We start from the raw sequence: 27,873 nt of genomic DNA, 5'->3' as shown, positions 1-27,873 counted from the left end.
ATGGCCATTATGATCTGTCCCTGTGGAGCCAATGAAATGCAAACTAATCTGCTGGTATATCATTAATTTTGGCTCAACAGACATAGACTGAACCCCTCCGGTCTTCTCCTCTTTCAGATACACTTCTAAGCTTTCTTTGGAACACATAAGCACTTATTCCTATTAGCGAGTTCAGTAGCTAATTTATTTTCCACCACTCTTTGCATGGAGATTTTCCTCTGTTTAAAGCTTTATTTCACATTGGGCTATAAGCACTGTACTGCATTCTGCCTATTTTCTCTTGCTGTATTGGAGAGATAAAAAGTATTAGGCAAGATGGTTTCCAAAACTGCTTAGATGCATACCTAAACATTCAATTTAAGCACATATATTTTCTTTTAGGCAGTTTTTGAAAACATTAATTTTCACGGTCTTCTAATTCTCTTCTGATTAAAAACCCAATTATTCCAGCAGGTTGTGGGAGACCATGAAAAACCCTCAAGGCAGATATTTTGGATGAATCTGAAAATCCTACATATTGCACACCATCATCAATATTTTTTCCAGAAAATAGCTATATCAAACCCAGTTATATGTTGCTTCCTTAACATATGGTAATATCCAACACAATAAAATGTGCAAGTTAAAAAGAATTGCTTTTCTTTCCATTGGTTTTAATCATTTATTCCACCACAAAATTCATGCTGCAAATATTCAAAAGCTGTTGGACAGATGGTCATGAAACAGACTATATTTTAAGAATCTCATTCTTGAGACATTATCTAACAATTAACAAAAGGAAAAAAAAAATACAGGACATCACTACTAAGAGCTTATTTGAAAGTACTTTGCTGAAACTATGTACTGCCATGGTCCTAGAAATGCACAAAGTCACACAAAGAAAACTATCTGCGTCAAACAGATAGCACTGATTTTTTCCCCCTTTTTTGTTTTCTGAGTGCACAATCTCTGTGCAACCAGCATGTATCTCATCTAACAGCCGTGCTGAAATCCTATATGGCAAACTCTTTTGCTTTGGAAGTGGTACTGTTAGAAATGCATTCAAGAAATAGAAACCAAGATTGAAAAAGCAGTATGAATGATAAGGGTCAGCAGTGTATTAGTTCAGGCTGCTAACATATGAGAGGAGAGAAAGACCTCTGGGATCTTACTTTCTTTCTCTCTGATATTTCCTCAAGAGTCTGAAACTGAAATATTCATTGCTGTATATGTTTCTGATTTTTTTTTTTTCCTTCAAAGAGAGAGCATGCTATCTTTGGGTACCACTGAGTAAAGAAATTGTCTACTGATAGAAAATACCTAGTACTCAATTATGGATATTTATATATCATGTATCATAAAGAAAATACATTTATGATGACCTTCCAGCCTCTTTCCAGTTATGGGAATTAGAGAACAGCCATGAAGATGAAGGTACTCCTAACCTCAGGTAATAATCTCATTTTTGTATTCGGACGAGGAAAAAAAAGTAATTTAGCTAAGCAGACAGCATGAAATTTTATTTGTGTAATTTTCTTGCTGAAATTACATGATACAACAAATTTTGTTAAAAATTCAGTTGGAAACTTCAATTTTATTGTCTGAAGTATGAACAGAAATAGCAGAAATAGCTTTCCCAAGGAAAAATATCCCAATTATATATCTCACCCCAAATTCTCATCACCATGAAAAACAGAGCATCAAAACTGAAAAAGCTCTTAATAAAGCTACATGGATATCTGCAGATAACCAGAATTTCATTTAATTTGAAGCAAAAGCTATGTGTACATCCTGTACCTATCTGCTGTAACTTGTTGTTGTAACTCTTACCACTCCTGTGTGACTCCCCAACAGAAGAATCCCAGCTATTCTGCCTTCCCAAATGCAAATATTTTTCTCTATCATCTTCAGAAAAAAGGTTCAGAAGATACTAAACTTTTAAGTGAAGGTCTGAAGCTAAATCCTTGGTGGAATGAATGAATTCCAGAAGGCTGGGACATACCCTGCTGTACACTGTAGTTTTATAGCACATTTCTTGGAGGCATATGAGGAAATGCTACAAAGATAACTGCTCTATGGTTTGCAAAGGTGTATTTTCATCCAGTCTCTTAAATAAAAAGTTATACACCATGTGGCAGTATCTCATTTCACACTTTAGTGTGAAAGAGATTATATACATGTAACAGTCTAATAAATGTCAGGCCATGTCTCATGACAGATGACAGAAGGAAGGAATCCAGGTAAAGACAAGTAATTACAGCCTTTCACTGCCACAGACTTGCACTACTTGTAAGTACATGCATCCTCTTTCAGCTAGGCTCTCTTCATTGGAGAAAAATGTCTTGTACTAACTGCTGCCTGCTGTTGTCCCCATGTGACTTAAGAATTTGTTCCAACTTCAGAGCTTTCTTTCCATATATGCTGATCTCCAGGTGCTTGGATTGACCTAAGGAAGCTTTACACTAGGTCACTTGCATGCATGTACCCTCTATCCCTAAGGTGCGCCATAGACTCCCCTGTCTGCTTTATAAAGGAGCATTTGGCAAAGCTATTTGCCATGCAGCATCGTAAACTTTGGGGCACTGGTGACAGGATAGTGATGGAGATTCTTATTTTTGTGGTGAACCAGTGTATTTATTGGAGCCAGGTGGGGATGTCAATTCCAACAACACAGCTAGAACACATCTGTGTTTTACAGTGTTTGATTTTGCCTCAGTACAAGTCATTAAACTTTCAAAAGCTCAGGGAAGAGTCATGTTTTGTCACGCTCAGGAAGGAGATTCTCTGACAGTAACGAAGAGCAAAACTACCATAAAGTTGTTAGTTCAATTCCCTGCAGACATAGCAAGGTATTTGACCAGACCCATGCTCCATATAGGAGCATGACAGAAAAGGATGGATAATCAGATAGAGAACCAGACCCTGGAGCAGTCTGTTTTCTAAATTAATTACATTTACTTTGGTCATCTATATGTCAGAAGTAAGTTAAGGGAGCTGGAAGCTGTTCTCCCCAAGGGATGAGAAGACTTTGCCAATAGAATTTTCCTAGAAATAACACACAAGGCTATTCTGTGCTGTTTATAGATGTATCTCAAGAAGACTCAGTCCATCTAGTCACTTGATGGTGCATATTCTATGTCACTGAAGTACCCAGAGTCTACAACCCAAAAGAAGGGTCAAAGACTAGTAAGTAGCAGAGCTACTAGTTTTGAGAAACTGATACTGATACTCTAAAACAGATGGCAAATTCCTTCCAAAAAATGCCAAGTATTGAATGTCCTTTGTGTTCCCAAGCACCATCCAAGTGACGACAATTCATGTTTTGCAGGTATCTATACTGGCACTTATGGCAGAAGTTATTAACCCTAAGAAATTCTATAGTCAACCCACTGAATTCACATTTTTCATATTTAGCATACTAGCCTCACGATCTCAGGACCAGGAAATGAGACATATTCCTCATGAGCCATCTGACCCCTTGAGAAAATGAAGACATCTTAAGTTAGGCCAAACTTGCCCAGAACACACCTAAAAGCAGAACTAATGAAGTTAACAGGACACTGGAAAAGCCCCAGTGTTACTGCAATGATCACAGTCAATTTAGATTATGATCTAGCCTGAGGAATACCAAAACGGAATTCATTCTATGATCTGTTCATTAATGGCAGTAAATATAAAATACTGTCATCTTACTGAGATCCTGATAGGTCATGTATCAAAGCATAACAAACCATCTTCATAATCCATCACCACAAGAGAGTTGCTAATTAGGATGTCAATGGACAGCTCCAGCATTTCCCTTCAGATTTCCTTTGTGAATTCCTGAAGAGCTATCAACTCGGGTTCTTACACTGAAAAAATATACTTGAACAGAACTGGTATCTAGACTGACTACCAATGAAGGAAGGTAATTGTCAGGGTGCTGATATGTCACTGTTCCTTTTGTAGAGTGTTTCTTTTGCCGACCTTGGACAGAACAAACAGAACCTATCTTAGAGGGCAGCAGTTCATCTACAGAGCTGAGCTACCTAAGAGACAGGAATGGCTTAAAAACAAGGAACAACAAAACTGCTTGCTCAAGATTCAACAGGAGGCACATAGGTACTCCCTCTCAGCCATGTGCTTTTAAAGCAATACAAGCTCTTTTAGTTACTATCAGTGGACCAACATTTCAATAGTAAGAGCACAGGAATATTGCATTTATTGAAATGCCAATTTGACTCATGCAGCAGCGTATGATACCAAACTTTATTGGAAGGAAGTGAGCATGGATTCGCAGAAGTATTGCATCTGCTATTAATGTGATTTCAAGAAGCAAATATTAAGGAATTTTAGAAATCAAACAGTAATGTGCAATGATAGGAAGTCTTAAAATCCAACACAGCAAACTAATGCAGGGGAATTGAGAAAGATACTGCCTAAAGTACGACAGATGACTGACTTCATCAGCTACCGAATGAGATTCTGTAACTGATGATATGCAAGAGGTTAAATAAAGTGCTCCTTTCTGCTCTTAGAAATCTACAGACATATAGACAGACTTCACTTCTCTTTTAAAATAAAGTGCAGAAAAAAAGGCTAGTTTAGTTGCACAAGGAGGTATTTTAAGGTCTGAGATTTAAAAAAAAAGACTAAATAGATCAGATAAACCAAAATGCTTCTGTCACAGGGTTCCCAGACAAAATATTAAAGACAGTGAAAAAGAGGAGAAAATATTTTTTTCTAGCTGTAAATGCTTCAAAGAAAAACAAAAGGATTTCTCATTTGTGTAAAAGAAGGGCAGCAGAGGTATTAGGAAGAAAATAGTTGTATTAATAAATGAAAAAGAGTAGTGGAATTAATTATTACAAAATGTCAGAGAGACAGGCTACCTTTTAAATCATCTTCATCAAGAAGGAAAACACAGAAAAAAGTCTGAACCATTAATGTGAACAGCTTATCAGAGCAAGGGGGTGTTTTTATCACTGCAAGTGATTAACCACTGGAGCAAAGTACCATCTTGGTATCCTCAGATACTGACTACACACCTGTCTGTGAGATACGTCTGAGCCACTCACACAAAGCTCACCACCATGGGGCAAGGCGTCCTGTGTTAAATAGGATAATGGAGTACTTTAATTCAAAGCCTTCTGAGGCCTTTCAAACTGGCTGTCTAGAGCCTGGCAGTACTTTGCAGGCACAAGGTGTACAGGAGGTGCTAAAAAGCTACCTCACCTTGACACAAGATCTTATAAGTAAGAAAAAGTAATGGGATTAGTAGTTATAAAGACAGTCACTGGGACTTAAAAAAACTGTTGGAAAATAAAGTGCATTATATATCTGCTTCCTGAACAAGCATTTCATGCTACCAACTCCTGTCATAATGACCTTATACTATTTTCAGTTGTGATTTATGCTCTTCTATAAACTGACAACTGTTTATATAATATCAAGTAATATCAGGTAACTGATATTACCTGAATACCTGGTCTGAAAGCTACACAAAAGCAACTAACAACATTCTCAGAGAGCTGTGATGAGGATAAATGCCTGAATGTTTGTGAAATATTCAGATTTTCTGGCCATTTGTTCCCCAAGAACATTTATAAATAAAGTGTGCAAACACATGAGATATGTGAAATATTAAGACCTGAAAGAAGTTATTTGATGCAACATTGAGCTAGGAGGCATATTATGCAAATCTCATGATAACACTTTCTAAATGTACCAGCCAACAAGACTGGTTTTAAGGGCCTTCAGCAAATGCATTACACTGCTGCTAAACCATGAAGCTGCAGTGATGTATATCTTGGGAAGCTTAGCGCATTTTTTCCTTCTGTACTTCATGCAGGAAACCTCTGATGCTTTTCAGCCATCTTCCTGGAAGTGTGACATTCACTGGTAAGACTGGAAAAGGCAAGTTTGGAAAGTAAAAGCAAAGTGGACTGCAGAGCTTTACTTAAAGGCTTTTTTCAGTCTAGCTAAATTAGGCTTAAAATATTTCTCTTGGTATTTTAAATAATGGAAGCTATAATAATAGTCATCATAAAAATGATTAAGAAGCTTAATCATGGGAAATTATCTTCCTTGAGATCACCGTTGCCAGTGAACCTATTAATCTGAACCAGTCTTACACAGAACCAACTTCCAGTCTTCAAGGAAGCAAACATGAAATAAAAAACCCTCCTAGTGACATGTGCAAACTCTCTGCTATTTCCATTCTCAAGAAGCTAGCCATCTTCTCATGCCTTGAAGGATCATTTTACACCTTCTTCATTGTTTGACATTTTTATTCAATCCAGAAATCTTTTCTCAAAAAAATCCTCCAGTGAAACCAGCTGGATTTTGTCCAAGCAAATACTCAATAAACTACAGAAAGAATAAAGCACTTTGTCAACAGCTTTTTAGAAAAAAGCCCTGTTTCTTTCTACACAGTTCATTTTAACACAGGGTCTCACTGGACTGTCTCAGCAGTAGAGAAAGCAATACAAGTCATCGGAAATGCACTCATGTTGTTCAGCATTTCTTGGGATTTGGCCTCCTTTGAGATTTTTCTTTCCCATTCTACTAACTTCTCCTTTTTAAAAAATTATGTGGCAGAAGGCATAGCTCCTCTTGCATTCTTTAGATGACAGACTGCTTAGGGCATGATGGCTCTGCGTCGGTGCAACGAGCTCCAGTCACACTAATGCCCTGCCACTTTTTTTTTAACTGCAATTAAATCAACCATAATTTGGAAATCTAACTTTTAAGTAATGACTGTATTAACTAATACAGTCATTATTAGTTAATAATGACTGAAGATGACAGTATACCAAAATACAGATATTGAAAAGGAAAACTCTGTATGAGCCAAAAGGACTTGTGACAAGAGAGAGGTTACTTTTTGCTGAGATAGCAGTGCAAATGGAAAGGAATCCCAGTTCCTTCCAATGCCTCTGGGAGGTCTGCCTTGATTTGCATTTTATTAGCTAGCATAATAGAGATACGATTAGCAATAATTTTGCTTTGAGAGAGACAACATTTTGTTGTTGTGGTGTTGACTAAGAAAGTAATAAATAAATCCTTGTGATGTGTTAATCTGTTAATTTCAGAAAAGACTGAAATGGAACTATTTTGATAACTTAGATTTTTGATAAAATAATTGCCAAATTAGTTTATCAAAGCCTTTCAAATACCTGGCTGTGATGATGTTGTTAATATGGATGTGATATATATGCAGATTAATTGCTTGTGGATCACTGGAATAAGATATCCCAAATGTATTATGAGGTATAGTCTTTGTATACTTTATATCAAGCTGTAAATTAGATACTCTAGTTTACAAAAGGGCCCACTGAGACCACATTATTTAACAGTCTCACAAATTACTACTCTTGACACCTCTTGGCTTACTAGGCCAAAGAATCTGAGAGAATGAAAAACTGTAACTAGTTCTGGGCCAAATTTTCTGTGTAAGATTATTTATTGACGCTAAAAAATACTAAGTCTACTTCTTTATTTCTGTTGAGCTAAACCTGTGGTTTTATCAATTGATGGGTGGATGTCCAGAGTGCAACTTGGCAAAAGCACCATGTGTTAAAAAGCCCTACCCAATCTCAGTCTGATTTGCCATGTATCCTATACAACCTCTCAAGAACCACACTGTCTGCCTAATTAGGAAAAGCACTGACATGCATGCTTAACAGAGGGAAGCTTGAAATAAATCATATGGCCAAACCCAATCATACAATGAGATGCTTGTCCAAGAGTAGGACTTTAAACTTCAAGGTCTATGCCTGTAAAACTTTTGAACTAGGGTAACTTTTTTACTGTGTACTACTTGCTCAAAGAATTTCCAAGTCAAGTCAAGCACTTCTGTCTTCCAAGAGCTAAAAAAATATGGAAACCAACCAGCAAGCATAAAACTCCAAAATGAGAGCCATGCTCATAACCACTCTCTTTTGACAAACTGGTTTCTGTCTACAGACATGATTTACAGATTGTTCTTACCAAAGCCAGATCAAATGGTTCATAGCTGTTACATGGAAACATATTAAGCCTTTAAAACCTGCAGTGATGTGCCAAGTAATGAGGCTGAGCATTCTTCACGAAATGCAGAGAAGTGAGAGCAATCTTCTGGCTCCAGAAGTCTGAGAGTCACTTTTGAGCAATACAGAGAAAGCTTCTGCACCACAGCACATGGATCTGCCTCATGTCCAGACCATGACTGTGGAACGTGCTTTCCAAGGAACAGAGTACTACCACAAACCACATCTTCCTCTGTAAGTAAAGCACATGCCTTTGATCTTGCTTTCCCTGACCTACATATTTAATTGTAAACAGAAGAACCTAATGTGGCCCCAAAACTCTACTTGAACAAGACACTATAGCACATAACTCTCACTGAAGGAAAAGAGTGTGGCAACAATCATAGATATCTTTTCTCTACCTCAGCATTACTTCTAGAGCAACAGAAAAAGAACCCATGCGTAAGTATATACACAGACGTACTTACACACACATGTACATTTAAGGTTCTAGTAACTTCAATCCCCAACTCTTTGGGCTTAAAACTTTCATATCAGCAGTGACTTACCTGACAATGAAAAACTTATCAGTCTCCGACTTCCTTGTCCCTGGATTGAGTCTTCATTGGTGATGCTTTTAAAAATCTGCTGGAAGATAAAGAATTATGAGAAAGAGCAGTCTCCAACAACTCTCAAACAGAGCAATTGCTTAGTAACTGTCTTTTTTACAGATTCTTAGTTAGTTTTACAACCAAGAATCAATTATATGACTAGAGATCAAAGTAATGTTTTTATCTAGGTAATCATTTAACCATTAATGGCCTAAGTCATCCCTTCCTGGAAGCTTTCTCTTAAAAAACCAGAATGATGCAAAAATACTACTGTAATTTGAATATAGCAGTTCTTCACCCAAAAAGAAGCTACTTATTAATCAGGAGATAAAAGTAGTACATAAGGATGGGGATGTGGCTATCACCTCTTGAAACAACTTCCATCTTTATAACTTGTGTGGAAAATCTTGTTCCAGAAAGTTTATTGCATACCTTGGAGAAAGACTTCTGAGAGATTACTAGTACCCTGCATAAAAACCTACTGTGAATTTTGCTAACAATACACATTGAGGGTGAGCTGGGGAAAAAAAAAAAAAAATCTGTTGATTACTCTTTGTACCCCACAGTTCAGTTTTTAATGTCAGTCCTTGGCTCAGTAAGTTTATTGGTGAGCTGCTGTTGTGCAAATTAGGCACCAGGCTGCCTTCTGGCTGTGATCAGAACTGGGAAGCAAGTACACCTATGGGCCAGTGTCTGGGGCATCAGGAGAAACCCACCACCAGTAGTTTTCACGCGGAGTCCCTGAGCAGGGCACAGGAGATGCCATCTCGCTACTAGTACTGCTTCCCACTGACTTTGGAGTCAAACCAAGTGCTGCTCTGCCCCCGGGAAGCAGCAGCTCCGTGTCACTCTTGCCATTCAGCTTTCAGCCAAAAAAGAAAAACAGCATTTATGCAGTGAAGTTCCAATTTCTGACGGGAAACAGTAACTGAAATCCCACTCAGCTATGACTCATTGCTCGGTATATTAAATATTGTGTAGTCAAGCTTAACTTAGAAAACAAGCTGCTCTCTGCCCCCAGATAATGCAAAACATGGGCAAGTGGGTACTGTAGCCCAGCTAGCAGGGATTAAGCAAGCAGACGCAGATGAGGCCTAGATCAGAAATGTATGGGTTGAATTTAGACATCCTTGTAAAATAATGGTTTCTGCTGGACCTGACTTTTAGTCATAATCATTTTGTTTATTTCAGACTATCTAAATGGGATAAAAGGTACTGAGCAGAGAGGGACTATGAATAAATTCCAGTAGAAACATCCCTATTGGATCACAGCTAATTAGTTGCAATTGCACTATTGGCCTTCTCAGCAAAGTAGGTTTCAATATATTTATTGAAGCCACCACTGATTTCTGGATAGAGACACATTTAATTCAGAATATATGTGTCTATGGGAATTTTATGACAAGAACTCAGCAACCTTTACCAGCCAAAGTTGTGATCCCATCAAGAAACAATGACATTTCCTTTTCAACATGTATTTTTCATACTATGTCACTGCCTGATATTAATTACACATTACCCTTTAATGCTTATTTTTATGGTCTTTTCATGATTTTGTCCAGGATAATAACTGGGCCAACCACTCTAGATATGTGCACATTTGGAAAATGTGCTTTTTTCCGGTCCTTCAACATTACTCTGGGTTTTTTTCAGACCTGCCAAGTATGTCATACATCATGCCAGTATGAATAGTTCAGCAGACTACACATTGAACAAACTGGGGTAGATCTGATGGGGTCCTGCAAACCTGTCCAAAACTTAAAAATATGTTGCCATTAAATGATCCTTCAGGGGCCTTATCAACATTAGTGAAACTGTATGGAGACAGTTATAATAGAGTGTTGTCACAAATCCTGATACAGGTAAAGCATCCTCAGCATGGTCAAACTTGGAAGGCAAAGCTTGCCATTACACAACGGGAGTAATAACACATACAGTCCCGTAAGTGAAACAACAACAAAATAAGTTTATTTGCTCCTGAAGGGTCCATCTGTTCTGTGAAGCAGGTGCACCCCACAGCATCCTGTCAAGGGCTCACCACTCAGCCATGCAATCAGGGGTACTAAAAGCCAGCCCTGCTGTGCAAACAAGTTCCATCCTCGGTAGCTGACCCCTACATAACTCTCTGAGCTGCAGCACTTCATCAGCATGCCAGCCACTTTGAGAATGCCTAGCACTTAATCTTAGCAAAATGCAACACTTGCTGGAAGTTTTTCCAATTTTCTTCTTGGCCAGGTGGATGAGAAAGGGAGTGCATGGCAGAAAGGCTGAAGGAGAGAGGCTTTTGTCCTTGGGTTTGAGACCTGGGATGCACCATTAAAGACTTCATACAACTGAGCCTCCTGTGTAGCTCTACCATCACAAACCTGTGCTCCTCATCCTCCAGTGGTCTGAAGGCACTGGTCTGCCACTCTCCTCACACATACACAGAACCTTCTCACCCGTGACATGGGTCATGGCAGAGCAGGCTCGGGAGCCAGCAAACATCCTCTCTCTAAGAATGGGAAGGGTAATAGGAAGGCCATAAAAGTGATTACATTTTAATATTGGCATTTCAAGAAGTCAGAAGGAACAGCAGGGAAGGAAGGGAGGGGGACATTAAGTCTGATTTTCTGAAAATAAGAAGAGCTATTTGCTGCAGTTTGGATTCACTGCTTTCTAATGCAATACCAGACTGTCCCCAGTTAATGAGGACAAGGCTGCACTTGATGCAGGGCAGAGCAAAAGAGGGTGAGTGGTCACCAGTGCTCTCCAGCCACCACATCAACTGGGTTTCCCAGTATCTTGAGGCCTGGGATGGGGACATGCACAGGTCATACTGTCCTGCTTGCCATTAATCGTGAAGGAAATCCAGACTGGTTTTAGTGGCTGCAATATAATTACATTGGGAGTTTCGTCACTCTAAGTAAACCTTGAATTTAGTCAGCAGGAGGTAAAAACCCCTCTATCTTCTCAACTGCCACTTAAAACACAGTTAGTTGACAGACAGACAACATTCATCTCATCACTTGACATCCTATGGGCTTGAAGTCCTTCACACGAAAAGGAACAAATGTGATTTTTCCTCAATAACTTCTGTGCTTTGTTATGCCCTTGAAGTGAGAGCTCAGCCTGAATTAGCTTGATATTTTTAGTTTATAATGCCATTTTTGCACATTGTGCAACCCAGCCTAATTATTTTACAAGTCCTGCTGATACAAAACAGAATTAATATGCTTTTACTACATGCTTCTGCTGTATCTAGACATGAAGATGGGACATGAGCTGCAACTTCAAGCCTAGCTGAATCTCTCTCCAAAAACCAAAGGCTTCCTGAACTGTGTTCAAACCTCCTTTTGATTTCCTTGCATGCAATTGGAGCCAGCATCATTGCCACTGATGGGAGCACATACATTTAAACAGAGAAGCATCTGTACTTCCTTTAAAATATTCTCCAATAAACACACACTGTAAAATCTTCTGGTTTGTGATAGTTTCCCAGCCTCTGAAGCAAGGCGAAAGACGACTACCAGCATTTGACTGTGATTAACTGTGAAACATGGGAAGGTACCTGAGGCCAGACTGAAGCCTGTTGGGACTTGCTGACCTCAGGAAATGGTACAGCTTTGGTAGTGCTTCTCATTTTTTCCATACAGAGAAAAAGAAGACTGAAGGAGGTGACTGAAAGCTAAAAATAATAGTCCTGTCCTGGAATCACTTTTCCTTGTGAGTAGTTCCTGCAAATGCTAGAAGGAAGTTATGTGACCCTGAATGAGAAAGGAGGCAGGTTTCATGCTAGCAAAGGGTGCCCTTGAGACTCCCTTCCTCTTCAGCCATGGTATGTGTTATGAAAAAAAAAAAATCATTTTGAGAAATCCCACAGTATTACAGTCCATCGGTTCTTGCTGAGGCAAAATTCCAAGCACATAACTAAACATTTGTCTAAGCAGAAAGCCAGAAACAGAGATTCTCACAACTAATTAAAAATATCTCCTAAAATACCTTTCCCTTCACTAGCCTACCTAAATATGTAGAAGAGTAACAAGGACAATGCTCTTGCCCCTGAAAATAAAGTGGCTTACAGGGCACACTTAGGCTGCCCCTATTCAGCCTCCCTGTTGCTCTAGGTTATGCTGAGGCAAATACTTTTGGATACAGGTACAGTGTAAATAGAGGTCTGGAACAAACTAATTGTTGTAACTGTGCTGTACTAGAAAATCTGCTTTTGGACACCACAGTGACCAGTAACAGTGCAGCATGCTGGCAAAACCTCCTTTGCAGCATTAAATTCCTTTTAGCGTGTTTGTCTATCGTGCAGCACAACTTAACTATTCTTAAAGTCCTGATGATACAAAACAGGATAAATATGATTTTATTACATGCATCTACCACAGCTAGACATGCACAGCTGACAAATACAAGCACTTACTCCTTTTCCCACACATAGAACAGGAAAATACTCTTATGTCTTAGTGTTCTGTAGCACTCTTCCTCACCAGAAGGAAGAGGACATTTTTGCCACTGTGCTCACATGAAGAGATTCAACAAAGCTAAGAGAATTTTCTTTTCCCGTAAGTAGAAGAAACACTTAGGTTAAGTAATCTTACTCTTCACTGACAGCCAAAGCACTTCTGTATCAGTAGCTTCTGCTGCAAAAGAATGGCAACAGAATGACTTAACTGATATAAATTACCTCACATAGGCCAGTATTTCTTCCATTTAAAAAGAGGAAATTGCAGTGATATTAAAATCAGTGCTGCACTACCTGTTTGCTTCCACTGACTTTATATCATGGTGAACATCATGGGCATGACCTAATGCTCAATATAATCAAGTTCCAATTTTACAAGACGCTAATTAAAACCTAGAATATTTTACACTGATGGCACAGATTGCAACTACAGTAATATCTAACACAGATTAAACAGTCAGGTACTGTAAACTGGCAAAGCTCTAGCCTGGGCAATACTATCTATTCACAAGAGCTTTTCTTTTAAAAAGTAGATCTAAGAACATATCAAAGTATTCAGAAGAGCTCACACTTCCAAGCAGTACTATCCAGACTATAATCAAGATGGAAGTCTACAATGAAACAAGACTGGAAACCACAAACATAAAGCAGCAAAATACTTTCTGTTTGTACACACTGGCTCTGAGGATGAAAAGCAGTAGATTAGAGCACTGCAAAAAGGGAAGGCTGCAACCTGTGCTTGATTCAAATCAAAGGTGAAAAATAGCCTCAACTTAGCCCCAAACTGTGCATCAGCAAACAGAAAAGGTATTGCTAGATGTGTCAGAGCTAAAGATGTGATGTTGCAGTGCAGAAGAGAGGCTATCCAGTCACTGCCTGCACTACACTTGCTTCAAGCTCCAGTTCTCTGTTCTCTGCTTTTCAAGACTACTGAACTTGCCAGCAGATTTAAAGCAAAATAAGTAAGATTAACAGCCTTGCTGATTTCAGTTTACACCAGCTTGGAGCCATTGTTTTAATAGACTGTGTGTACATGGCACGGGAGTCCAGAACAGTCCTCAAAAATTTATTCTCCCCTAACCTATTTCTGCTGGCTTTTACTAGTGCACTCTTGACTTCACTGAATGCTTAACATTAGGTCAACTCTCCAAAACAAGTGGAAAAAGGCTTACATTTTCTACAGTGCAGCAGTGAAGCATCTTATCACAGTAAGAGAATATCAGATATCATCCTGAGTTCACACTTCATATTCTACCATCTTCTTTAGAGAGGGAATTCCTCAGTAGATCTGCAAATGGGTGAACTCCCATTTCCTGCCAGGTGCTGAATTTAAAAATAAACTGTTTTGTAAAATAAATTGACTAAGCAAACACAGACTGAGTGCCTCCTTTTATACCATCGCTTGGCTTCTCCAGTGAAGAAGCTGCTCTGGGATGCAAGGAGTGAATTCTGAAAGGAACAAATGCGGATCTGAGCTCCCTGACTGCCACTGACAGAATTATGTCTATGATCCCAGGCACCACTTTGAAAAATCTACCCCTAATTAGTGGCAGTGCTTCAGCTGCAACCTCCACTCTGCTGACAGAATTATCCAGCTCTTGAATGCAATATATTCCACTTATCCTGTTAGCTTGTTAAGCCATTGTGCTGGCACCGTGGTATTTTTCTACCAGGTGCTTCCAAACCAGCTGCCAGCTTCTCCAGCAGCTAAGCCATTGTGCTGGCACCGTGGTATTTTTCTATCAGGTGCTTCCAAACAGCTGCCAGCTTCTCCAGCAGTAAACTCCTGCTGGGCACTCTGCCGCCAGCTCACATCCCTGAAGGACTGTGACCACACACACAGAGGCCTCCCCGTGTGCCACTGTCGGAGCATTCTAGCCTTAATACACCACCTTCTCAATGCCATTCCCTAATTAAGTGGAGAACTTGCCTTTTGTGGGCATATGACAATTGCCCTTTCTCTGCAGAAAACACTTTTTGCCCCATCCTGCAGCACTGTTTATTTATTATTTCATTTATTCCCAGAAGACAGAAGCTTTTCATTCCAAAACTTTTGTCCTCGAAACCCCTTAAATAGGTAGCAAGGAAGTGAGTAAATTTTTTTTTCCCCCCATGGAAAATGTTACAAATTCTTTCACCAGATAACAAACTGTGGCAGCCAAACTAAAACACTGGAAAAAACCCTGCTGCTTAGTATAATCAGTGAAGTCCTCTAGAAGGCAACTATCAACAGGCTTACGACAAGAGGACATCCAGTGAGAGTACATACCAAGTATATGGAGGTTTCCATGTTGGCATGAAGCTATTTCATATTCCCTTACCAATCCTGTGTGTGTAGAATGCTCTTTCAGCATAACCAGAATCTCAAATAAGGATGTTAGGAGCAAACACTTCCAATTAAAACAAAATCAAGGACTGAGGCAAGAAACCAGTATCTTCCACAGAGTCCAATATTTTTTTCTTCCAAAAATTGATTAAATTCAGATTTTTAACTGTATCAACAGCTCTGCCTAATAAACTTCGGTTATCCTTTGGCAGCAGAGGAAAAGCTCTGATTAGAGATTCTGGTCTTCCATCACTCTTTGAAACTTAATTTAAATAAAGTCTTAGATTTTCAGATACTTAAAGACAATCACACATGCATGTGGTAGGCTTTGGTTTGCTGTTTCTGGGTTGATGGCTGGACTATATCTAAGCAGCAGATCTTTTACTTATACCTATCAAACTTCTGGGAGGGCCATTTTCCACAGCATATCCCAGCAACTGCCCCCACACTGGTTCTGAGACTGAATGCTATTTGACACTAATGACCCTGTGAGCCTTAAGAAGTCTCTCAGCAAGGTAAGTGGTCTAAGACATGACAGTATTTTACAGCCCCAATGTTCAAAACAAAATCTGGTTTAGTTAGCAGAGAAGGTGGCTTTTTGTGGTTGCTAAACAGTTTTGTGCTTCCCAGTGTTACCACCATCCACTGAAAAAACCTACAAGAAAATCTGAGGTAATGATCAGATTTACACCAGGGAGCTGCCTAATGCAGAACAGGATTGACCTTGTAAACCTGACAGGTCCATACATAGAGTATTTATGTGCTTAAGCACTCTTGACAGCAAGAACTGATTGTAAATATTATCCTCTCTGGAACAGCTAAGCGATATCCTGCAAGCCACTGAAATAACTGGGAGCTTTACCACTGACAGATGAAGAGGCCTACTGGACACTGATTGGATCATGTAATTTTGCATAAAAGTTGCCCCACAGACTTCAAATTCAACCTTTTCATGAAAACACTTTGTTTGTATGGAGAATTAAAAAATTGCTGCCAACACCTTTTCTCTCTGCCTAGAAATGACCAGTCACCAAAACATAGGGCAAATATAGTGAAAACACTGACACATCCACGATGTCTTTGGAAGGTAGGAAACTATCAGACAGCAGCTGCCTTCACTACAGCTTCAGAAACTCCTCAGTCTTGTAACATAGTTTGGATGGGACGAGTGCACAGATGAGTAATGCTGACACATGAGGGAGAGAGCCCTATCTTTCAGCTAAGCTATGTTTGAAGAAGGGCTCAGAGCATTAGTCATGCTGTCAAATCGTGTGGACAAGGGAACCGAGTCAATGACCCTTTGCAGTATAAAAGAAGCAGCTAGGCAGCAAACAATGCCCATTCTTCTAAATGAATGCCTCAAATACCAGTTCAACTGTGAATACCTTTATTTCCAGAAGTGAGTTACAGACACTTTACTTTCAACCTTGGGTCCTACTTTGGGCAGAAATGAGGTGGCTGTAGATTTATAGACTGAATTTAAAAGTAGAGAAATATCTGTGCTACTTCTAAAGTCTCTCAAACTTGCTGAATTCCTAATAAAACATTTTACTACACAGAGCATTTTTCTAGTTATGATGCCACAGAAAGGACAAAGCTGAGAAGAAAAAAAAAAATCTTTTATAGTATTTACAGTCTCACTTAGTTAATGCAGCCTCATTCACACTCTGTTTCTCCTTTTAGCAGATCCCTTAGACTCAGCAGAAACTGCTTATCTCACCTTGGTAAACCCATTGGTTTGTTTTGTTTTGTTTTTTTTGTTTTTTGTTGTTGTTGTTGTTTGCTGGTTTTGCTATTTATCTGGTTTTGTGGTTGTTTTATTTTAGTATTTTCTATTTAAAAATAGCCTTCGTTTTTCAACTGGCTTCTGCTGTCCACAGCATTTGATGTTTTGTTTTTCCTTAGGTTGCTGCTTTCTAGAACAGCAGGCCTTAAAAAGTCAACAGCCTTCCCCAGTGAAGTGGGCTTGTGGGAATACTGATTGTAATCAAACTGCCATAGAATGAACAATGTTGGAAGAGATCTCCTGAAGTCACCTGACCCTTCAGTCAAAACAGGTCAAACTTAGAGCAGGCTACTCAGGGTCCTGTCCAGTTCATTTCTGAGTATCTCCAAGGAAGGAGATCCCACAAGCACTCTGGGAAACCCATTCTAATGTTTGACTACCATCTTGAGAAAAAAGATATTCCTGAAGCCTAATCAGAATGTCTCTTGTTGCAACTTGTGTCTATGACCTGCTGTGCTGTGAGTAGAGTCTGCCTCCTTCCCTACAATATCCCACTAGGTAGTTAAAGGCAGCAGTAACATTCCATGTAAGACTTCCCTTAAGACTGAATAAATTAATCCAGCTCTATTGCCACTCCTCGTATGTAAAGTCCAGTCTGAAGGATGAAGAAAACAGAGGCCAGACTCATCCTGAAAATGACCGTGGCAGGGCTTTACAGCAAACCTGAGGTATGGCAACGACTTCTGGGGAGAAGCAGCTTTTACAAAATCTGATCTCCAGTAACAGATGAATTAATTACAGCAATTCAGTTGCCACCAAAAGCCTTGTGAAGTATTTGGCCTGGTGCATATTGGATGCAAGGCTTCTGAACATAAAGTCATTAAATACAACAGGAGGGGAAAATGGTGTCAACTAAATGCAGGAGTGCTGTCACTTCAGAGGAATCATTAACTCCAGCAGACCTGCAAGCTAAGCCTGACAAAGCCACAGCTCAGCCCCACAGCAAAGGAGGAGATGTCTCACATGCCTGGGTGCTCCTGCCAGCTCTGACCACCGCACTGTGAGGCTCACACAGTTATCAGCCACCTGTCTGAGAGGCAGCCAAGTGGTCCTAAAGGCTGGCTGTGGTCAGAGTACAGCATGCTTTTCAGGCAGTCTAGACCTCTCCTAATCCAGAAGCTCTTCAAAACCTTGAAAGGAAGAAGCCCAAAAAAAAGTGAAAGAAATATACTAGAAAAGGAAAAAGTAGAACCAGAAAAGAGGAAAAAAGGCAAGGGTCTATAGAAGAAAAGTGGAAAACAAAGGAAAAAGCAGTGGAGGATGCTACAAGGAAAGCAAGAAATTTATTTCTAAAATTCCAGATCTTTACATCCTAAAAAATTCCCTTCAGCCCTTTCAGATACATCTCAAAACACCCAAGCCAAGCACCATAAAAATCCCAATACCTCAACAGTGATCACTACAGCTTTCTTAGAACTCCAACCTGACAGCAGCAGCTTTCAAACTTGCCTATGACAAAGGTTAAGTGAGATCCTTTGGGGAAAAACGAGAGAAAGAAATAGGCTGCTTTAAAAACCAGGGTTTCCTGACAACAGTGGCACCTCCAGACTTTTCTGGTATTATGTTTTAAATATTCCCACATAGCTGAATCAGTTGTATGGTAACAGCCCTTGGTTGCCGTTAAACACTTCACCTCTGGAGTCACAGTCCTAGTACAGTTTCAGTCTGCCAGTCAAAAGCCACAAATTGGTACCCGAGATATAGTCCATTATGCATTTTGTGAACTGAAGTTTAACAATTACCCAGGGTTAGTTAGGGATTATGAGCAGTGCTGGTGGTCCATTGCTAAGAATATCAACATGTGGTCTAATTAATGTGGTTTAAACTTAGGTTCACCATGAAGTCCTACCACACAGGCATAAGGGCAAAAGCTATTTCAGTGTAAATAAAAATCAGACTGGTTCAGTTAAAAAGGGAAGTGTGTAAGAACAATTTAGTTGCTTTCCATCAGACTTTACAGATGTAAGAATTTAAGCCTCCTTTTAAAATGATTGAGTAGGGAGATGCTGCATGCTTTCAGTACAGATGGAAACAAGCTTACCTGAGAACTCAGCTAGCCAGCCAGGGAAGAAAGACCTCAGATATTTAATGGAAATGGAAAAATGTTCCTCAAGAGATTCAAGGATTAAAAATGAACAAAGTGTTCACAATTCTATTAAAGAAATATTCTTATGCACATCTGCTGATATATAACATACTGACCTACATCGATTTCCCCACTTGTAATAAAGCCTGAGAACAAAAGAGGTCCAAGTAATAGTTACAGGAAAAAATGTTTTAGAAAAGTATGTAATGTTATATAACTTTATTCCATCAACAAAACTATGTGAAGGGAACATGATTATCCTGTCAAGCTCCAAGAAATCAGGAAATGCAAACCTAAAAGACAACTGTGAAGCATAAAGTCTGCATAAAGTCTTGATACATAAATTTTAATGCATCTTTCTTTTTTTTAACTGTCTCCCATCATAACTTTTTCCCAATGCAACATTATAAATTTATTTTTGGATCACACAGATTTGTGTGAAGTTAAGTACAGGCACTCCAAGATATACTCACCACACAGATAAAACAAAGGATGGCATGATCATGATAGGGCTTGCATGCATGTGCACATGGACATACATGCACACTAAACTCATAGGGCAAATACCTGCAGATGCCTGTTGGGATGTTGAAAAACTTTCAGGCTTTCAGTCACCACCTGCTCCTCTCTATCACCTACTTACGGTATTTCTACTGAAACAACCGCCAAGTTATTCCACAAACATTCAAAATTACCTACAAATCCACCAGTTATAAATATGCGCAACTTTACCTCATAGTCATTTCCTCAGTCACACCAGCTGATTTTAGGTTATCTGAGGGTATGAGTTATTTCAGAAGAGATCTTAAGCACTGGCTATTTTTATAAAGGATTATGCATTGCAAAACTACAATAATGTTGTTCTCTCCCCAGATCTTCCTCCCAGCCCCTCTTCTTTCCAGGACTAAGGAAAGCAGACAAGAAAACAAAAGAAAGATATTTCAAGAAAACAAAGTTATTTTTCTCCATTACACTGGCTACTGGCAAGTCCTTGGTTACTGAAAATCCAATCAGGACTAAACTGCTGGCATCTATCAGCTGTAGTAGGTAGATAGGAAACTTCACTGTGGAGCTACACACAGGTTCAGTGCAGGCTACAGATCTGGCTTCAATGAATTTTATGACCTCCTTCTTTCCCTCTGCATGAATGGCTGTTTGTCTGGCTGCTGCTCTGATGTACAGAAATCCATGCAGTGCTTGAAAACAGGCATGCTGGTAGATGACAGCTGCTGAAATGTGCTGAAAATTGCTGAGTGAGAGACTGGGCACACAACTGCCCATCTCAGCTTAAGTTCATGCCTTGGCTTGTATTCAGATACATGTGATACAGATGTGTGGACACAAGAAGAGGTCTTGTACCTATCTCTTGGCTTTCCTCCCACTGTGCCAGCTTTCCAGCTGGCCACAGGGAACACAGCATACTTTATCTTAGGAATATGCGATTCCACTAAAATCTGTGTTACATTTGTGGGTTGTTCAGAGACTTTATAATCTGTACACCTACCCAAAAATTTATCAGTATGGTCAACTATGCATCAAAGCTTTGTAAAACTGTACTTTGCCTTTGCTCAGCAAATTCACCACTTACATGTTTAGCTCATTTCTCATCTGTGTGTCCTAAACATTTCCCTCCCATCTGAAAGCCTGCCGGCTACAGCTCTGGCTGCAACACAGACCATGGGCAGCTTGGTCAGTGCCTCAGGACACCTCAGACAGAAACCACAGCTAAGTCCCCATGCTCTTTTCTGAAAGAAAAGAAAACAAACAAAAAACCACAACCCAAACCAATTTATTTGAACTTTGCATGATACTCCAAAGCAGCTGTCCACAGTGACATGCCTTATAGCAGTAAGTAATTTAAAATAGCCACGCAAAGAAACACAGTGTAAAAACTTGCATTTAGCCTGTATTTGTGCAATAGTTTACCCAGGCTTTGAGAGAAAGACCAACTGAATAGGCAGAAAGATCTCTATTATTTCAGTGGATCTGGCTTTCAGGTTATCATATTCTACACCAAGAGATTTAAAACCCATAGCCACACCTTTGTTATCATCTCTCCCTGCAGATTAGCCTTCCTCTTCCCTTTTCACTTGGCAGTGTGTTTGAGACACAGCAGTAGATACTGTTAAACAAAAGACCATCTTCATTAAATAAGATGAGCCTCTGACATCCTAACACTGTTTTACAAACATCACAGATATTTTAAAAATAAAACCGTAAGACAGTAATTCTGCTGTATTTACCCTGTTTTCCATATTTTTGTATTGTTACAGAAGTATCATAAGAATTTTACAAAACAAGTGCCTTCACTGTCCCAGCTCCATCTACTTATTTTGCCTCATTCATTGTAAGCTCTAAAAGAGCCATTTGGGATTTTATTCATTGCTTCGGATAAGCAGTGAGTTCATGTTTTTCCCTGAACACCTTTTAAAATTTATTTAACATCTTAAGAAGGCTTATCCACACAAACAGCTGTCTCTCAGCTAATATTTGCCCTCCTTCTTCAACATGAGTAATTTCTTCTTTGTTCTAAACTAATCAGCACGGCTCAATATGCCAATTTTCCTGAATGGACATGTCAGTCAGAAACCTGACCGCTGTGCTTTTCAGCACAGCTAATACTTACTATTAAGTCTTCTGCTTTGTCTCATCAACTAATAGGAATTAATAGCAGATTAAAGTCTATGATAACAACTTTTGTTTGAGAATTTGTAACCCTTTTGGAAAACATTAATTTTTAGCACATACCCAGGAAGTAAAACATTGCCACCCACATCTGAGATGAAATATAAAGATGACCAACAGCAGTGCTATATAACAAAGCTGAACAAGACATTAAAAAAAGGAAAAATTAGCTTGAAATTGCAGGTACTAAAGATGGGTCATCATTTAGAAATTAGGATCTGAACAATTAGAATTCATACATTAAGTCAGACAGTCTTGAAAAAGTGTCAGCATGATTTTAACGATAACCACAACACGGGCTTCTTGTCTTGATGAAAGGACAATGTTCTCCCAGAAACATGACTGGAAATGACTTCTACACAAAACCATGAGGTTGTTATCCACACTCAGAATTTCTTCTCCCCGTATTTCTATATAAACACATAAAGATCTTCAACTCATGACTAGCAGAATTACAAGAGATTCTGAAAATGTCTGCTTATGCCTTCAACAAGAATTTAATTTAGTATTAAAAATTGTGCAAGAGAAGATGCAGATCAGAATCGTGTCACCTGACACACACGCTTTTAAAGTACCTTAGAAGAACTTCAGTAAAAGGAAATATGCTAATGCTGTAAGCAGTGCTAACTGATACAGAGATGGGAGAGATCAACAGCTTATTATCTCTATGCTTGCTAATCCTGGAACATGGGAGAAGACAACAAAATTGAACAAAGGTAAATGCAAAAACTGAAGAAAGCAAAGGTGGTTTTTTTTACTTGTAAAGCCTAATCAAAGGGAAAAATTCTGTGTGGGGACACAGAAAGCTTACAATTGACAAGCTTAAAATTATTTTCCTACTGCAATGACTTGTAGTCATCAAGCCTCTCACTTACAACAGGGACACAAGCTTTTCCAACAGCTGCCTCTCTATGCAGGTCCAGTGCACAGCAGGAAAGGACAGCTAGTGAAAACATTAGGGCAAGTCATGATGTGGATAAGCAGTCTGGGAAAGAAAATGGAACACAGAACACCAAACCCTGGTCTTTAACTCTTTATGCCCCATCAGGCAGTACTGCAGACATACCAAATTTGACCTAGAGGATTTCACGCAGGATTCTTATAGCTTCCACGGTCTCTGGTGTTGGACCAGCTGGATACTGGATTCACCCTGGCAACATTCAGTTCCTTCTTTTTCTGAGTGAGAAGTGTATTTTTTTTTTTTAATTAAGATTGTGCCAAGTATAAATAGTGCTTTCACTAAATAATAGTCAAAAACACATGAAAAATGGGTAGAACACAATGTTCTCTTTTTCAATTAATTAGAAGGCCTCTAGTGCGTCCAGTGAGATTTAAATCAATGTGTACAAAATTGACAATAACAAATCAAACTGGCAAATGCAGGGAGAAAGGGCAGAAATAATCTGTTTTGTAAAGCAACATCAAAGGATATCTTTTTGCAACTTCTGAACTGAAACACGCTGGAAAGCTGTGTCATGTAGTCTAAACTACCCCTGGTAATTTATCTGGTGCTCACCCACAATCAGGTTAATGCCCTATCACCGCAAGTAACTCCTAGAAGGGAGGAAGCAGGAGGTGCTTCATTCCTTCATTCAGCACTCTATCACATTCAACTCTGAAGTACTCCATAGGTCCAAATCCTTCCCCCTTCAAAAACTAAAATATCTGCCCTCAGACCCACTGTGTAATGTCAGGAACTGTACTGTTTTTCATTAATCTGACCAGATGCAGGAGAGAGCATCTAAGAATGTAAAAGGCCAAAGCAAGTATAATTATACCAGTGCAGTGTGCTGAACAGTTGCTGATCTCTCCATAATTTACTAAACCACAGAAGGGAGCAATATGATGTGCAGACATTACTATGGCTATTATGTGACCATAACAAGAGACATTCCAAAAGCAAGTGGCTGGGAAATACCAGGCTCTTTTTGAACCCATTAACAAATAAATGGCTTGTGTAATGGTCTTCTTGGTGTTGCTGAAATAAAATCACTCCAGTTCCCATCTGTCATACTTTTTATTTCTTCACTTCAACTCTGTGCTGTATTGCAAGTCTACCAATTAAATAATTCTAAATCTACACTTAGAAGTTCATGCAGGATCAGATGACCAGTAAGGTTAAATTTGACCCAAGTGTTTTCTTTGAAACAACACATACAAAGAAATTAAGGCAACAGGGAGAAGCCCAAAATTGGTGCCACTGACTTGCAAAGTGAAGACTAGGCTGTGGCCAGTGGTACTTAGGGATGGCTCACCAGCTCCACAATTAGTGCTGCTTAATTAGAGTCCATGAAAGGGCAAGAAATGGACAACAACTTAATGGAATCTGCAAATGGTAGCATTAACCCTGGTTTTTGTTCTGTCCTATTCTGCTTTAAATCTGCAGAACTGCACATTTGGACTACCACAATAGGAAAAAGTCTGATGGAGGAACACTCACAGAATTATTTTATTTAGTAATTTAAAAGATGCCAGCTTTTTCCTGTTTATGTCACCTCTTTCCTGTTTAAATCCCTTGCAGCTATGCCTACAGCAGTGCATCATGTGTGAAGCTACTAGGAATTTAAGCATGCCTGCAGTGGTAAAAGAGGACTTAAGACGACAATGTCAGGACCTCGACAACTTCCACTTCAGATCATTCCACTCTTCAGTGCACTGAACAGGACACCTGCCCCAGGCACCCTGCCTGCACAGGCACACAGCCTTTCCCTGCTTTGGGCACCTGGTACTCTGCCAGGGATACATTTGATATATAGGCGTAGTTCTTTCATGCTCTCGTATACTACCTGGATTCACCACACGATGCAAAAGGGCCGTCAATGCAGCAGCAATATGTGCAGAGTTGCCTCCTGACACAGCACTCCATGCTGATTGTTCCCAGGCAGCATAGCCAGCGCCTCCTCAGCAACAAGCACTACATTCCAGAGAAGTGCAGCGCTGACCCCTGCACACCTGCTGCCCCGTATCCCACACGCATCATGGAAGAGGCTCTTCCCCTTCTCTCCTAGATGTGCACTCCTTGAAGATCTGCGTGAAATATGCATGTGGACTTGGGCAGAAAAAACACTGAGAAGTATTTTGGGAGCATTTCTTGCATAATCTTTTTTCCAATCCATTCTGATTTTTGATGCCAAGATTAATTTTAGGTACTTGTATTTGAAATTCCATTAAGATGATCCAATAACTTGTCTTTCATATGGATAAATCAGGAATTATGAAGACTGCAAGATTAAATTACATTTAAATATACAAACAGCTGTGTGCTGGAAAGCAGAGACATTCCTCCTGAGGTGGAACAATAAAAACACGCATACCTGCATGTTGAGAGTTATGGGCTGCTGCTCAGGAAATCAGTGTTCACAAAGAAAATTGTTTGTACCTCCCTTGCTCAATTTGTGCTTATTAGATAATAAATTATGAACACTTACCTCTCAAAAGGGGTGTAAATCTATGAATGAGTGGTAATAGGAGTTTCAACCACACCAAGCTGAACAGTCGATAACAAGATAAGAGAAAAAAGCCACCAGGAGCATGGACCTGGATCATTTCTTACTTTAGCCACTGACATATCTGAAATCTGTCATAATGAAAATGCAAGTGACCCTACTTGCCAGTTCTATTACATTTTGAAAGATATTGCCAATATGAAAGAAAATAATTAAACATTTCCAGTAAAGTCAGTGGGGTTTCACCAGATGCTCCACCTGACCTTTACTAAATCAGAACTGTAAAAGCAAGTATTATTGGACTGCACTCAGAAGAGACCTTCATTACAAATAAGTTTTCTTAATATTTAAAGAAAATCTCAACCATCCCTATTTAAAATGAGTGTAGGTTTTTTTAATAAAAGGAAGAGAAAGGTTATTATTTATAACACAGTGACACTCGTTACGCTGCAGTCAGAGGACCAATTACATCCTGGTTACGCTTTCCAACTCCACTAATTCATATAAATGAAGTGCTCACTACATGACAGGGTAATTGCAGTGTAAATACAATAGTCTTTATATAACTGGATACTGAAAAAGAGCCTGTGTTACTGAGGTGGCAATAAGAATTAATTTGGACGTGTCATTAACCTTCAAATTCTTTGAATCAGTGATAATTAGGATATAGAAAAGCATAACCAAAAATGTAATTACACTGAACTAAGGGCTCAACTGTGCAAGTATTAAGAGGCTGCTCATGGGAGTAAGTATGCTTGAACATGAACTGAGAATGACCAAATCAGGCTGTAAAACACTACTGTGGGTTTATAATGAAACAACATGGAAGTGAAAAAAATAATGACATTTTTCAGATGTAAGAAGCATGCTGAGGGTTGTTCTGATGTCAAAAATCATTCCCTTATATTATATAGCTAGTGGGGTCAAATTCTGCCAGGAAACCTGCCCTTCCCTCTGAATGAATGTTAGCTGTAGCTGTAAAATGGCTGGTGTATCCATTCTCTAGAACATTTCAAAGCAAGTATACAGTGAGTACAGACAGAACTGTGTAACATGAAAGTGCTAGTGTTCCCTGTGCACATAAAATCTTTGTCAATTCCCTTCTAAGAGGTACTACTAAACTTCTCTGATCAGCTTCTGTGAGCTATGACACCTCCCTAACTCCAGACACCATAATGTTCTTCTGCACACAATGACAAAATTGCTTCTTGAATGCCTACAGAAAACCATGGGCATACAGAACTGTCTGTTCAAATGCTAAAGCAACTCCCCAGTCAGTGTAGTAATTTCTTTAAATTCAAAGACTTGTGTCTTCATGTTATACCACTTCATTATGTTAGCCTACACCAGTGGCAATGTATAAGCACATAAGGCAGGCAGAATGTGGACAGCACTGCTGCTGTTGTGAAAGAAATCCTGTTATCAGGGACAACGCTAAATGTGCAGGTACTTCTGATAGATGAGAAACCCACACAGGTCACTTTCTTTCCACAGCTTATGGATCAGCTACTTTTTTCAGAATTACTCATCTCAAATGGTTAATCAGGGAATCCACTCTCTTTCAGCAATTGTTTCTTAGCAGATAAATTTTCTGCTAGAGGCCCTTTTACATTGGCAAGGGACCATATGCTGGCAGAGAGAACTTTGTATTTGACTGCTTCCTTCCAGCTGAGTGAATGTTTCCAGTCATTTCCCCTGCTCATTTTGGCTTGATTTTTTTTTCATTCCTGAATGACTTAATCTCCTTTGCAGGTAAGAGGGGGAGACATATAGAATATTGGTACTAACAGTGCTGTTCCTTGCCTTGTATTGGAAGGCAGCTGCAGCTGTGGGAGCTCTGGCTACTTCTCAGCTCAAGATAAGGAAGGGGGATTCTCCTGCTCACTTTTGACAAATACACAGTCACCTAAGCATACCCATAGCTTCCAGAGAAGTGCTGCTTCCCACCCTGGAAATGCTGAACCTTTAGTACCTGTAAGTGTACACTGCTTACACTTGTTAAAGATGTACCTGACTTGCATTCTTTGCTGTGATTAATTGCAGCAGCCTGATGTTGTGTTTTCCATAAACTTTTTTTTAACCTCAATTGCTGAACAGTGCAGAAGCCACTAGAAGTTTCTGTTCCCTCTTCATTTGCTGTTTTTTGAAGTATAATTATACCTACACCCTCAAAATCAGACTGTTACATTTGTTCCATAGCAATATCCTAGAAACACTGACAGTTTTAAAGCTCACTTATCACAGAATCAGACATGAAGTGAAAAAGAAGACACAGGTGAGATTTTAAAATCCAGCCTTCCAGTAGAATGAGAGATACAGCTGCTTGTACACGCACACTCTCATAAAATCCCGTCTTGCAGCACATGGAAATGAAACAGAATCCTTCATTATCAAACACTCCTCGGCAGCCCACGCTCTGACGTGACAGCACATAATGCAAATATTTACAGCAGGAAGTCCTCAGCAGCGATCAGTCACCACCAAATAGCAGCAGCTTATCAAGCAGTAATTCCTGC

General features: G+C 39.4%; 1 protein-coding gene across 7 annotated transcripts in view; it reads right to left on the bottom strand.

The window, feature by feature from the left end:
• The window catches only part of HECW1 (HECT, C2 and WW domain containing E3 ubiquitin protein ligase 1), a 200,993-nt gene that overhangs the window by 95,105 nt on the left and 78,015 nt on the right, over positions 1-27,873 (bottom strand). For 4 of the 7 annotated variants that reach the window (XM_017734636.1, XM_017734637.1, XM_017734634.1 and 1 more), the window contains exon 5: positions 8,537-8,615. In XM_017734636.1, coding sequence (XP_017590125.1) covers positions 8,537-8,615 — 79 coding nt within the window. The remainder of the gene's footprint in view (positions 1-8,536; positions 8,616-27,873) is intronic. The other 3 variants (XM_017734635.1, XM_017734639.1, XM_008633834.2) reach the window with 1 other exon arrangement.

The sequence above is a fragment of the Corvus brachyrhynchos genome, unplaced genomic scaffold (genome assembly GCF_000691975.1).
Source record: "Corvus brachyrhynchos isolate BGI_N302 unplaced genomic scaffold, ASM69197v1 scaffold94, whole genome shotgun sequence".
NCBI classification, from domain to species: Eukaryota; Metazoa; Chordata; class Aves; order Passeriformes; family Corvidae; genus Corvus; species Corvus brachyrhynchos.
The sequence above is the reverse complement of the archived record's forward strand: the minus strand, read 5'-3'. Positions and strand labels throughout refer to the sequence as shown.